The 14,979-nt window shown below is 37.8% G+C and overlaps 1 protein-coding gene and 1 long non-coding RNA gene across 2 annotated transcripts; both read left to right on the top strand.

Annotated features, from left to right (window-relative positions):
- Positions 1-2,875: 2,875 nt before the first annotated feature.
- tm4sf5 (transmembrane 4 L six family member 5) lies at positions 2,876-5,309 on the top strand. Its single transcript, XM_056750318.1, has 5 exons — positions 2,876-3,151; positions 3,721-3,801; positions 4,172-4,314; positions 4,647-4,836; positions 4,990-5,309. Exons 1-5 carry the CDS (start codon positions 2,978-2,980, stop codon positions 5,005-5,007), a joined length of 606 nt encoding a protein of 201 aa, XP_056606296.1. The 5' UTR covers positions 2,876-2,977; the 3' UTR covers positions 5,008-5,309.
- A 5,256-nt stretch (positions 5,310-10,565) lies between these two features.
- Positions 10,566-14,930, top strand: LOC130418482 (uncharacterized). Its single transcript, XR_008906347.1, has 3 exons — positions 10,566-10,748; positions 12,686-12,778; positions 13,195-14,930. It is a non-coding gene; the product is annotated as an uncharacterized LOC130418482 (long non-coding RNA).
- Positions 14,931-14,979: the final 49 nt, after the last annotated feature.

Below are 14,979 nucleotides of genomic sequence, written 5' to 3'. Positions count from 1 at the left end.
GATCAGTAACATTGCAAAATGTAAACTTGCACATGAGTGCATTTAAGTACATAAAAAGTATGTATACTCAATGTATAATATATACCTGTAGCTAAATTGCACATATTAAGCATATACACTTTATTAAGGGTATTGCCAGAATTACAGCTTAGGTATGTTTTTTTTTGACAGTGTACAACAAGTATATAAACATTTGTAGATCTGTTGCAAGTGAAAAAATCAAATCTTTAATTCTAGTGAAGTACAAGAGCTTCACAATGTTTACTAATATAGATGTCAAAAGAGTGAACATACACACACACACACACACACCTACATGTTGGCTATTAAACAATTACCATGGCAATCACAATAATTCCAAACGCAATCAGTATACGAATTAAATGAACCTGCATTGTACAGTTCAATCGGCGTGTTCAGCCACTCACGTCACGTCAGCACTCTCAACAGACTTTCCGAAAAGCCCGCTCACAGTAACGTGCACGAGAACAAAGCACATTCTCGCCCGAATTTACGCTCTTTGCGTAGAGAATAGTCGACAGTGACAACAGCGCCTACTGCGGTCACAAAATATCACGGGTAACAGAACATTTTGTAAACACCTGTTCGCTTCTAGCGCTGATAGCCGGTGATAGTTTCTGCTAGTTTCTGATAGTTCTAGATCTCAATCGAGCCTGTTTGCTGAAATTACAAGCAGCTGGACTTTACGGTTATCCAAACGGCTTCACTACGATTTATAACAGTGGTTCTCAACTCTGACCCGCGAGATCCATTTTCGTGCCGAGTTTAGCATTAACTCTGATATAAAACACCTGAACAAGCTAATCGCGTCTTTAGGAATAGGTTAGATGCGTAAAAACTTATTGCGACGCTGCCCAAATCTTTGACGTTTAAGTGCCCTCTATCCATTCAACATGGATAGAGGGAGTTCCGTATGCTTCTCAGGAAATAATTATGCGCAAATATTAGTAACACAAAAATGTATTTCAGCCACGGAGTAATACTGTTTCTGCTGTCTACAATAGAGAGAACGGTTTCAGAAACACTGCTGATTAAGTTAATGCACAAGTTGAACGACTATATAGTACACACATTTACTGTAGTATACTGAAGTAAGGTAAATATTACAGTGATGTGTATTATGAGTGTGTGTCCCCCCACAGTCGATGAACATATCCTGCTAACATTAGTTATCATTTAGTTTACCTTTATTAATGAGGATGAAGCACATGATGAAGTGAAACGATCTGTGTGCTGACAAAGTTAAAGAGATAAATGTACTGTACTATTCATTATGGCAGAAGTGTGAATGTGAGGATTTATATTTTATGTTACTGGTGTCTCTGTTATTGTAGGACATTTCACAACCTTCCCCAGAAACTGAAGTGTTTATCTTCATAGGTTACAGAAGAATGGTGAACAAAATACACTAGAGAAGCTTACTCTTAATAAAGAAGGTTAAATGAAAAAATACCAGTATGTGAATTTAGTAGTCAGTTGAAGTGTTTATTTAAAAATCCGATGGTCATCTCAATCCTGACTCTGGTTTGATTGAGGGCCATGTTGAAGTGGTTCGGTGGTCAGGATAGCAAAAACCTCTGGCATACATAGGGACCCCCGTCTCCCACCAACAGGCTATCAAACAGCCCTGATATACTTTACCTTCCTTAAAGCACTGACAAAAACACAGATGCATAGGGAATGTTGTAGGCATTATAAGTATTAAAAACCTCTTTTACATTTAAAAATGTAGGCCTACTGTATGATACATTATTAAGGTTAATTGTAAGTGTAACATGATAACAAAAAGATTAAAATAGCAGTGTTAAAAAATATGTGATGTCACCTGTCAATTTATGGTTTTGTCTATATCTTACTGTAGCTGTTTCTTCAGTGGTTTTCTTCAGTATAGAGTTTCTTCAGTGGACAAAGAAGATAAATGTTTCACCCAACACAGTGAAACTGGAAGTGTTCCTATATTCTGCACCACAGACAAGAATGTAAAAAATGCAATGCAAAGAAATACATATTGTATGTAGTACAATAAAAGAATGGAATATTAATACATTTAATTTCATGTGTAAGGGAAAGCCAGCAAATGTCATCTCTAAAATCAGATTTTACCAACATAGTTACCATTACTTGATTTTATATTTGTAATATATATTTACATCTTTTTATGTTAGTATTTTTATTTTATTTAACATTATTAAAAATAACTAGCCATTGTGACACGCACTGTGAGTTAGTTGCCTCACTTATATGTGAATTTGCTCGCCGCTGATTGGTTAATTTTCAGTGTGAGATCTCTAATCTAGGTCATAGCCTGCTCCGGAGCAGGTTAGCCGTGCAGCGTAAATTACCATGGCGATGAACACCGATTAAAGCTGAGTTACTTTCATGGTACCTAAAACCCAGGGTTGGCGCAAAGTAATCCTAAATTTACCTGGCTAGCCACCTAAACAGGCTTCAAGGTACAGGCCCCTGATCAGGAGGAAAGAGACAGCACTGAAGTACAAGAGATATATTGTAAAAAAAAAAGAATTTTGGTCTCCACTACTTGGAGACCAAAATATCAAACAAACTGATCAATAACATTATAAATGTTATAGGGATTTGTTTAAAAGGGTTATTATTATGATGTAGACCACCAACAAATTAAGAGTAAAAAACGTACAGAAAGGTAATTACTATTGGCTTTGTGACTAACTCTTGTTCTAAGACACACCTTGAGCTGATCAAGCAGACACCTGCCATTTATCGCTACACTCACATTACAGTAATAATCACAGGCGGATACTCTCCTCACTGCCCAATCTTGTGTTAGCACACTATACGTGGCTCTGATAAAAGCATTGTAAATATTGTCAAGTCTCAAAGGGCATTCTGTGTTATCAGTCAGAGTTTGTTCCGTGCACAGAGAAAACGATAACCCTGAAAATTTTACTTGTTTTGTAAGGTTTACAAATTCAACACAATGTGTTGTACAGGAAAGTGTGCGAGATTAGTGGGGTTAATACTTTTACCTTCAGCTTTTTTGTGTGTGATAGCTAATATACTATTGTTTTTTCCTAATGGAGAGAAGTTGGAAACTTCACAGATTTCCCTTCAGGTCTGGCTAATGGGAGGAATTATCGGTGGAGGACTGTTTGTGAGTATTCCATGCGGCTTTGTCTATAACATGTTCTGAAAATTGCCTCTTACTAGAAAAAAAATGTGACTGTGCTGTTCTTTGATGCTGAATACAGACTAGGGGTAGAATAAGGAATTAGCAATATTATCAGTTTAGTGTTATAAAACTGAACAAAAATGACAGCACTAAAATATACTTTTGAAAATGTGTTTCAATGAGAGATTTTGAGATTCAACAAACACTTAACAAAAATCACTTAGAAACAGAAACAGAATAGTTTGTGAGAAAGTATTAAAAAAACAGTCCCTGAGAAACGGACCATTATTATGCCCAGCTTCCCTCTTCACAGCCTGAAAAAGTATGTCAGTTAACTTCATACTTTGGAACATCTTATTATGACCAGGATGTACAAATAATAAATAAAACAGTAAAAACTAAGTAAAAGAAGGGTGAATTTGATGAAATAGGAAGTGCGTCATTTAGATAAAAGTATTGTAAAGATAATTTCAAGCCATGCATGCATTTACGGCAAATATTCTCTTTAGGCATGCGGGTAATGATAAGGGAATTTCCCTTTTTTTGTTCAGATGATGTGCCCAAGCTGCTCAGCAATCAGAGCTGGGGGCAAAGGCTGCTGTGGGGCAGGCTGCTGTGGAAACCGTTGCCGGGTAGGTAATCCTGTCTCAGAGTGTAATATTGTTATATGACTGCAAAATAGGATGTATGTTTCCTCAAAAAATCTGAAATCAGCTCAGTAGTCCATCAATTTTCACTTATTTGATGCTCCCAGCACTGTCCAGTGTATTGTTTCTTACAAATCAAATCTGATAAAAGACTGTAGATTTTGTGCAGTATAATCAACAGTAAAATTATCTTACACAAATAAACAAACATTTAGCAAGAAGCATAATTCACAACAAGATGTTCACAGTAAACTGGAAAATGAGAAGAAAGGAACCAGAATGGACAACGTACTGCCACAAATTCAAAGTACTCCACATTCCATGATGTTATTGTGGTGCTCTTTTTTTCGGGCAGATGCTGAATTCAGTGTTGTCGTCTGTATTTGGGATTATTGGGGCTCTCTACTGTGCCTCTGTTGCCTCAGCAGGACTGGCTGTTGGACCAAAATGCCTAGTGGAGAGTGGAAAATGGGAATATCCCTTTGAGGAATCAAAAGGGTAAGAACACTGACATATTCTGATGTCAAACAAATGAGATTAAAGCAACAAAATTCAAGGAAAAAAGAAAACTAACATTTTGTAATACACATTTACAAACACATACTGGCTGCCAACATCATACAAACAGAAAGCTTGAATTGCTTTGGGTTGAAATGTATGTTAAATTAATAAATAATGATGCAATATAAATTTAATCACAGTTGCCTTTCCTAAACAAAGTTGCGGTTCTATGTATGACCACTAGATGAATCACTCCTGCACTTCGAATGACACTATACCTTCAGCTTAACTTTTTTCGTCCTCTGTCTTGCAATAATTTGCAATAACAGGAACAGCAGCTATCTGGTGGACGAGACACTCTGGTCACTCTGTGTTTTCCCAGGGAATGCAGTTCTCTGGCACATCGTACTGTTCTCCATAGTTTTAGGTCTGGGTCTGCTCCAGATGATTCTCTGTGGCATTCAGGTTTTGAATGGATGCCTTGGCTGTCTCTGTGGAGACTGTCGTGACAAAAAAGAGGTACATTGAAATAAATTTTCAGTACAGTTTAAAAGAAAACATAGACTTATTTCTTGGTATTTGAGATGTGTGTAACACATTCAAATCATAGAATATGAACTGTAATGTTATAGTTATTTTTTATAATCACAATCTATGTTTTCTGTATAACAGGATGATGGAGGTCTATGAGATCTGCTAGGAAGAAAAAAACACTGATTTTACTAAACACTGGAATTCTTACAAGACAGCCAGAGCTTGAGGAACAGACTCAAAACCTTGGGCGTATAGTACAAAAAGCCTTTCAATGAAATATATTCATTGAAATTTTTGTCTTTGAAAACTGTTTAAGTGAATGTTTGTAAATCAATGCCTTTTTATCCTAAATGATGTCATATTACATTTAACATAATTTGCTGACATTTATTTATCTGACATTGATTTATAAAGGTATGAATTATTAAACCAAAATGCCTAGGTTCCGATTGTTTAAAGGCTAGTGTGGTCTGTTTTCTTTTTCTGGTATTCAATTGACAGAAGGCAGTGTTTTTGAGTGTTAAACCCCAACCAGCTTGACAGCTGTGTCAATCACTATTATGTTTTTGCACTTACCACTACATTACTAATGTTGGACTTGGACCACAGGGATTTAGCAGAACAGTACAACCATGTGACAACCCCCCTGGTGGTGGGGGCAAGACTTGCAGCTGTTAAAACATTCATGCAGTGAAATTAAGGAGTGTTTTATGGCAGGGGATCATCACTTAATTCTACTGCAGTGCACATACTCATAGATCAAACTTAACATAATAAATATAGACATTGTGCTCAGGCTATCCCCATAGTTTTTGTTTTTAATGGAAAACTCTCACCAAATCCTGCATGTATGACAAAAATACGTCAAAACAAACTGCATGCAGCTATTGAGGGAAAAATGGAATGCCAAATCCCAGAATTTAACCAGTCAAAGTTTAACCAGACACAGTGTCCTAAGCAGGAATGGATGTTCTGTTGTCATTGCACAATAGGAAAGGATGTTTGGGGGTATTATAAGGTGGGGTGAAATAATTGCGTTATAATAATAACAATATCATATGTAAAATATTGATGAAATACAAATGACCTATAATAATCATCTATAATCTATCATTCTAATAGTAATTATATTATTATTAATTCTGATAAATATTAGAATTATATTATTTATAAAAACTGCTTAAAATAATTTGTGTCAAAAACAAGACAAATTGTATGATCCTTCACCACTACACAGACATAATCGCTTTAAGAAGGAGACAAAACACTATTTAAAAAGTGAAACGTTGACTAAGATGTTTTTGGGGGAATCCAAAATGGTTCTTCATATCACAAACTTTATACTACAAATAAACAACTTTCTTGCACACATCCGAAATGTACAGAGAACCGAGAGATGAATTCAATATAATGTTTATTGTAGAACTCAGTCACGTTGTGGGAGACCCTTCTAAGCGACCAAAGCAGTACACTTTATTGTGCATGATTTCTAGCACATGATCTTTGCACAAGCAATATTCCATAAGATGTTTTATCTCCTGTCAAAAGCCCCAATTTTTCTTAATGCACAAACATTTAGATTGCAGCAAACTGCTTCAAGCCACTGCATGTTTTTCATATAGTGACTCATTAGCTCTGTAATGAAAATAACATCATAGGCGTTACTTTGAATTGAATATACCAATGTTGGAATCTGACGCTGACTTGTATAAACATCATAGGGGATAGTGAGTGTATGTGTGGGTTGGCAGTGGAGGTTGTTGACAAGAATGAAGAAGGGGGTGCTTAGATTTTCAGGGAGGGGTAGGGGATATTTTAGGGTAACTTGGCAGAAGAACCAGTAGAAAGTGAATCAAGCCAGACTAGGGCAGATATTCTGTGCACTAAAGCAGATGCATGTGAGACGTCTCTGTGGCTTTAGTGTTCATGGGAAAGTAAATATATCACTCAGCTTCCTCTAAGTGTGTGTAAATGTAACCACTCCAAATGAATTGCCATGCAGGCGTATTCTTTCTTGATTTTTGCAAAAGCTTGTGTCATCCTCTTTACATTGATATACAGTATATTATATCTCTTATTTACGCTTCAGCTTCAAAACCACAAACAAATTTGATTGGAGTTTAAAAAGCATTACAGAAAGTCTCTGTTCATGGCTATCACGTACAGTATATCAAATAATATGCAGCACTAAGCACAAAAAAAGATCTTTAAAACTTCTTTCATCTGTGACTAAGTTTGCCGATTTTCATGCAGAGAAAACCTGAGGAAGCAAAACATGCTGGACATAAAATTGTACAGCTGTATGAGATGGTCAGTGGTTAACGTACAGCATGTAGCACATTATGTTTTCCCCAAAGTCTTTTAATATGATTAAAATGATTTAATATAATCCATACTGTTTATTGGAAATGGTAATTAAAATAAAGTCTATGGGAAAGTCTATGCCAGGGTACTGGAGAGGAGAATCCGGCCGATAGTAGAACCTCGGATTCAGGAGGAACAGTGTGGTTTCCGTCCCGGTCGTGGAACACTGGACCAGCTCTACACCCTCTTCAGGGTGCTGGAGGGTTCATGGGAGTTTGCCCAACCAATCCACATGTGTTTTGTGGATTTGGAGAAGGCATTCGACTGTGTCCCTCGCGACATCTTGTGGAGGGTGCTCCGGGAGTATGGGATTCGGGACCCTTTGCTAAGGGCCATCCGGTCCCTGTACGACCGGAGCAGGAGCTTGGTTCGCATTGCCGGCAGTAAGTCAGACTTGTTCCCGGTGCATGTTGGACTCCGGCAGGGCTGCCCTTTGTCGCCGGTTCTGTTCATAATTTTTATGGACAGAATTTCTAGGCGCAGCCAGGGGCCGGAGGGCGTCGGGTTTGGGGACCACACGATTGCATCTCTGCTCTTTGCGGATGATGTCATCGTGCTGGCCCCATCAGACCAGGACCTTCAGCATGCACTGGGACGGTTTGCAGCCGAGTGTGAAGTGGCTGGGATGAGAATCAGCACCTCCAAATCTGAGGCCATGGTTCTCAGCCGGAAAAGGGTGGCTTGCTCACTTCAGGTAGGTGGAGAGTTCCTGCCTCAAGTGGAGGAGTTCAAGTATCTGGGGGTCTTGTTCACGAGTGAGGGAAGGATGGAGCGGGAGATTGACAGACGGATCGGTGCAGCTTCTGCAGTAATGCAGTCTCTGTACCGGTCTGTCGTGGTGAAGAAGGAGCTGAGCCGCAAGGCGAAGCTCTCGATTTACCGGTCAATCTACGTTCCTACTCTCACCTATGGTCATGAGCTGTGGGTCATGACCGAAAGGACAAGATCCCGGATACAGGCGGCCGAAATGAGCTTTCTCCGCAGGGTGGCCGGGCGATCCCTTAGAGATAGGGTGAGAAGCTCGGTCACTCGGGAGGAGCTCAGAGTAGATCCGCTGCTCCTCCACATCGAGAGGGGCCAGCTGAGGTGGCTCGGGCATCTTTTCCGGATGCCCCCTGGACGCCTTCCCAGTAAGGTGTTCCGGGCATGTCCCACCGGGAGAAGACCCCGGGGAAGACCTAGGACACGCTGGAGGGACTATGTCTCCCGGCTGGCCTGGGAACGCCTCGGTGTCCCCCCGGAAGAGCTGGAGGAAGTGTCTAGGGAGAGGGAAGTCTGGGCATCCGTGCTTAGACTGCTGCCCCCGCGACCCGGCCCCGGATAAGCAGTAGAAAATGGATGGATGGATGGATGGATGGTAATTAAAATAACATGCTGACAACGTTTTATGTGAAAATTCACAAAAGTATCAGAAAACACACATAGTCAATCCTAGCATCAGTGTGCCCTCTAAAAGCTACAGTATGGTGTTATTTAGTAATATCTGTAATTGTAACCTTAATTGTGTCATCTCACTTCCGTGATAGTTTGCAACAACTTTGATGGTTTGTGAACACCATTTCATTAAACAGCCAGAGGGTTAAAGTGTCACTGAACGTGCAGTATCAGTGCGCTGGATTGTTTTTTTACAGCCAATGAATTGCAGTATGGAGGCATCTAACCAATAAGGCCTGTGAGGTGCTGATGGGAAGTGTCCTGTTTATTGAGCCAAGCATATCATGCACTTGAGGCTCTACTATCTGCTAATAATGCACGTAAACATTATTTTCCTTATATGGGGTCGAGTTGGTTTAAGATGTATGCGCTGAGTGCTAAATTAAATGCACAGATGTTAATTTGGCTGTTTAACTGCATAGTCGTGTAAAACAAGAAATTAAAGTGTCATGATGAATTCACAGTTCTCCAAAGGTTGGAAAGCATATTAAAAACAGAAATAGTTTTCAAAATATCTAATCTCATTGAAAAAAATCTTTATTGCAGATCTGAGATCAGTTCCTTATGCAGTTCTGAGTACACATTATATGTTAACTTCAGACTTTGGTTAATTTACTTATGTGTGTCACTCACTGATAGTGCCCCAGTTCAGAAAAGCGAAATTCTATTTCATCAGATTCTCGTACATGCCAAAATTAGAAAGAAGGTGGGGAGAAGCTAAACAGGAGAAACAGGTAAGACAAGGAAAGAGCGAGAAATATGAAAATGAAACACAAGTTACAAGAATATGATTTATTCATATTTTTACACTGTTAGTATAGACCAGCTTTCAAGTTCCAATGTCCTTCAAAACAAGGACATACTTCAAACTGCTCAGTGCCAAGAGTAGTTATTGGTGCATTCACACAATTGGAATTACCAGCAATGGGGGGCCATGTAACCCAGATTTTGCAGCAGGCTTGCTGTTCAGAATTCTAAACGGTTTCTCCTTTGGAATTTGCCTCTGTAAATTTCCACTGGTGAAAATTCAATGGCAACAGTCCGAAAAGAATCTTGATGAAACTATACATTTCCTGTGTGGTGTTGTGTTGCTGTTTTTTTGCAGGGCACTAAAGATTATTATATTTATCTTGAAACATGATGACTTCAAGAAAAATAAAGCATGCTCCATTCAAAGTACTTTAAACATTGTAGTTGTAACATTAGAGATGTTAATTAGGTTAAAACACACTTTTAACAGCTAGTGCATCAAAACCAGCACTGTCCTGTCCAACTTCAAAATGTTTTCCTGATAAATATCAGTTTATATTTGAAAACATAAAATTGTAATTATAATAATATATAATACATAAGGAAACACCACTTATCATACATTGAAAAACATAAGCACTTGGTTCCAATATGCATGTTTCATTTAAAATATTACAATATATTTTCCAGAATATTTATTTAGTTTTTTGCCGCGTAAAAAAAATTAGATAGGTGGAGATTGTCGTTTTCCAGCTGTTTTATATTTGCATACAAAGTGTAGCAGAGCACTTAACTGTGTGAAATGACGCTCATTTAGAAGGGATTTAAAAAAATCTATAATCCCATCTATTGCTATCTTTCTTTTAGGGTTTGTCAATTAGTTTCTTTATGTCTACCCTAATTACATTAATCACGTTCTCCTATGTGCTGTTGTGTAAAAAAAATAAATTTAACACATGTATTTTACCAATAACACAAACATCCAACCAAACTGTCGACATTAAACCTACTATTAACTTTAAAATGTCTAAATAGTTTAGTAAATTGTCCCTGTCATGAAGAATGTTAACCACATGCTTTCTGAAGCCTTGACAGAACACTAAAGCCAATGGATGAAAAGGGAGGAGGGCGAGAAAGAGAAGGAGGACGTGCTACTCAGATAATCTATTTAAAGCTGAACGCTCAGACCTGAAGCTTTCCAAGCTGTCTTAGGTGACCGGGACGCTGCGCCCCGACATACTGTCCATCGAAAGTGACGCGTCCGTGTGAACTGCAGAACGTTTAAACCATCGCAAATCGCTTAGAATTTGAGGAACTCTGCACACGATACGTGCGTTACGAGACTACTGGTAAGTCTGATTATAGATGGATTATTCATATATTATTAAATGTATTATTTACTGTTATTATTTTAAAATTGCCCAATGCGTTGAGAAAACGCGAGTTGTAAAAAGGTTGGTAACGTTAAAGACACTGGAGGTGTGTCAAAGTGGGTGTGTCTCATACACATTTCGCAAACTATAAAACAATAACAACGTTGTGTATATTCGGCTATTAATCAATCCACGTTAGGCAGTAGTAGAATAGAAATTCATCAAAAAAGAACGTTTTGTTAGTCTCGTTCTCGGTAACATATTCCGTTGACAATTCAGAGTGTCTTTTTGCATGAGATTTAATTTCCTTCTGAACTGATCTCTAGAGATTTTATTTAACGTATTTCCCTACGAATAATGTCACGAAGTGCTTTAAAGACAGCACCGCGAAGTACTTCAGACTTAAATATTTATATCCATTCGCCTGTATCCCCTCTACAGAGCGTCACGTACAACACATACTACACGAGTCAATGGGCAGGAGCGTGTACGCGAGCGCAAAACAACACTTGGATGGGTTCATTTATTAAACGTGATTGACAAATTGGCCATATTCTCTTACAGTTTCTATGACATCATGAAAAAAATCTCAGTGTGTAAAATTAACGAATAAAGTACTTTTTAAAGTGATATTGTTTATGGCTTGCCTTGCACATATACAAACTCTTTGGTCAATCGTGGGTCACAAACCACCATATAAGGAGTTTTTCTGTGTGTGTGTGTATAATCGTTTATCTATAAGCATTGTAAATATTTATTTATACATAATACATGACCACTTTACTAGCAGACAACTCTAAAACATCCTTTCATTTCTTGCTTTCGAAAGTATAAACTATTCAAACCTTCCAAACCTATTATTTTTTGGTGAAACATCTGTGTCCAAGATTTTAAGCAGAAATGTACTACCAACACAAAAGTATTAAAAAGAAAATGGAAATTCTTGCTCTGTGATTTAGTAAACGATTTTGCAGATTTATTGATGATCTCTGATGATTTTTGATCTTCGGAATGGTAAACAGTTCACACAAGTTTCAGTGTTCCATGAGCTTTAAACCATGAGCTTGTTGTAACATGTTTTACGTGTTGAGCAGGGAGCCACTTCTTGTGGTTGACAATTCAAATGCTCATGAAAAAATATGCATGTGTACAAACAGACAGCAATATATTAAATTCAAAATACAAAAAGCTGCAGAGTTATTCCAAATTAACCAACAGTTATTGCAACTCATACATCTCATTTACTACAGCTGTGAGAATCTTGTTCTACTTTCAAATGCAACAAAGTCTGATGTTTGTCTTTTTTAGACAAGCTAAGAAACCATCAAAAACACATTGAGTATACGACATAATTTAAAGAGGGAATAGGGAGGAAACATTGTGTAAAAAATGTTCATAATGGTGTGGCACATGGTCATGTGACAGCACATATTAGTTCTATTTTTTGTTGATTATTTATTGTTGAGTATGTGTGTGAGAAACATGGGTAGTTGACATTTTATCAACGACTGTTATGCCTGGCAACACCAGCCCAACAAATGTTCTGGTACCCAATTACAAAAGGCTTTTTGTAGATAGGCCTAACTTTCAGTTATAAAAATTAACCCTGATATTTGTAACTGGTAATCCATCTCCCTAATTCACTCACTTTTACTATAACAAAGCCACTGTGTTATATTTATTATCTGACAGATAATTTGACCTCTCGTGTAACATCTATCAAGGATTTACTGATCGGATGTAGTGTAGTCTGCTCACTGACGTCGCTGTATGGTATTATTAGCACAGCATTGAAAAAAATGTGTGACAACATGCGAAGCTGCGCTGACAGATGGGTTCATGACATCACAGTACCGCGAGAATTACTCGAAAGCTGCGCAAGATTTTCTGACTTTGCTTTTCTTGTCCTTTAGCGCCCCCTAATATGGGTATGAAAATGCTTGAGTGCTTTCCTTTCTACAGACGCTGCAAAGAAAGTTGCAAAAGACAACCCCCCCCAGACACAGGTAACAAGCCTACTTAATTTGTGTAAGAAAAAGAAAAGTATGAAATTATAGAATGCATGGTATTCTTGCAATACTCTTCATAAGATAGCTATTTTAATAATATGGCTGATGCACATCTTATGATATCTTATTTTTCTATGTTGCTTTTACTGCCTGTACGGATGTATTTACCGTTAAGCTGCTCAAAACAATAAAATGAGAAAAATTTGATCTCTATTATTTTATTTGTATACACAAAATGTATATATTTTATTTAGGGAAAATAGCAACAAAGGTAAATTACCAATTAAAATGAAATGTTGAACATTAAATGTAAACATAATCTTAAAAAAGTTAGTGAATCTGTTATGTGCCAGACAACTTAACTAATTCTAATGTTCTAAAAACATCTTTTCCTTATTACTGTATTTCTTCAGCAGAGACACGTGAAGATGTGAAAACTCGACTGTCATCCACTACCTCCTGGGGCAGTGAAGGGGACAGCAGCTGCTCACATGCATATTTTTCCCACAAGGCCCGGCTCTCTCTCCGACACCAGATGGATAGCAACATCAATGCTGTGGACGCAACAAACTAACTTATTACTGCAAGCTGTCAATAGAGAATCCTTGAATGTGAACTTCTCTTTCAGTCTCATTCAGTTTACATCTCGACACTGAGAGTTATGGGGGAACCTAGAGGACAAGGAGTTGAGAGGATGGAATAACCAGCATGAGAGCTATAGTGCTGTAATATAGTGCAGTACCACTGAGCATGCTTCCTGGCAGACATAATGTCAGCTGTACTGTAACAATGTCAAGATCCGTGTTTTGAGTCCTCTACATAATGGTACAGCTGAGTATAAATTGGTGAAAGGGAAAATGGTTCAAAAAACTTGAGTGACTGGTGTTTACAATGTCAGCAAGGTGTGTTTTGTGTAGCACTTGCCTTCTTCTCTACACATGTATCTAACGTATCTGTCTAATTTAAGCTGGGTACGTATTGGTTTTTGTTTGTGTGTTTTTAAGGATCCAACAAGTTTACGCTGGGCTAGATACAATAAGTGTCAACGTATTTCTCCTTTTGATCATAAATTGAGAGTACACTGTAAGAGCGAATTAACGTTTTTTTTCTATAACATAAATAGAAAGGTTTATAAACCTTACATGGCTTTCCTTATAAGTGCAATTGAACCGCTAGAAGCTACACCAGTGTTCCACACCAAGAACTACTAACTTTAGAATAATTTTAAGATAAGAAGGCTCCAAGAACTTTTAGTTTTACTACCTAAGTACTAGTATGCAGAAGGCCCAGTTTGAAATTTTATGTTTTTTTTGTATTGCGCATACAAAGTGAGGTGTTTGTCAAGATTCACTTATTTATTATGCTGCGAATGTTTGTCTTTCTAACTCTGTTTATTTTGTTTTTCTTGTGTATGTTAAGGGTTTTTTGTAAGTCAAATATGTTTCTTTGTGTTCCTAACCCAAAAATTGAGAATATTACACTCCTGAATAGTCAATTAATTAATACTGTTGTAAAAGATTTCTGAAGAAGGTATTTCTTCAGATACCACTTCAGCTGGTTCATAAAGCAGCAGCACGCCTCGTCTTCCAACAGCCCAAAAGGGCTCATGTGACTCCCCTTTTCATCTCTCTTCAGTGGCTACCGGTTGCAGCCCGTATCAGATTCAAGTCACTAATACTTGCCTACAGGACTATCACTGGATCTGCACCGGCTTACTTCCACTCTCTCCTGCACTCCTACACCCCATCAAGATCCCTGCGTTCAGCAAACCAGCGGCGGCTTGTATTGCCTTCCCATAAGTGCAGTAAATCGCTCTCCCGCTCTTTCTCATTCACAACTCCTTCCTGGTGGAATATTCTTCCTATCTCTGTCCGTTCAACCACATCTCTCACAACATTTAAAAAACTACTTAAAACCCATCTCTTCTGTGAATACTTGACAAACAAATGAGAAAAAAAAATACACTAAAAATAACCCTTTCTCTCAACAGGTAGTGGTCTAGCTTTTGTTGAAACCAGTAACTTTGTATTGGTACCTAATGTATTATGGCTCCTGTATGAACTATCGCTTATTGCTCCTAAACTCTTTGTAAGTCGCTTTGGATAAAAGTGTCTGCTAAATGTCTAAATATAAATGTAAATGTATTTTTGTATGTTTTGTATTAAATAAAGTATGTTAATACATGTTCACAAAAAGTA

Source organism: Triplophysa dalaica, chromosome 1 (assembly GCF_015846415.1).
Source record: "Triplophysa dalaica isolate WHDGS20190420 chromosome 1, ASM1584641v1, whole genome shotgun sequence".
In the NCBI taxonomy this organism is placed as follows: domain Eukaryota; kingdom Metazoa; phylum Chordata; class Actinopteri; order Cypriniformes; family Nemacheilidae; genus Triplophysa; species Triplophysa dalaica.
This window is presented reverse-complemented; position numbering and strand designations above follow the sequence as displayed.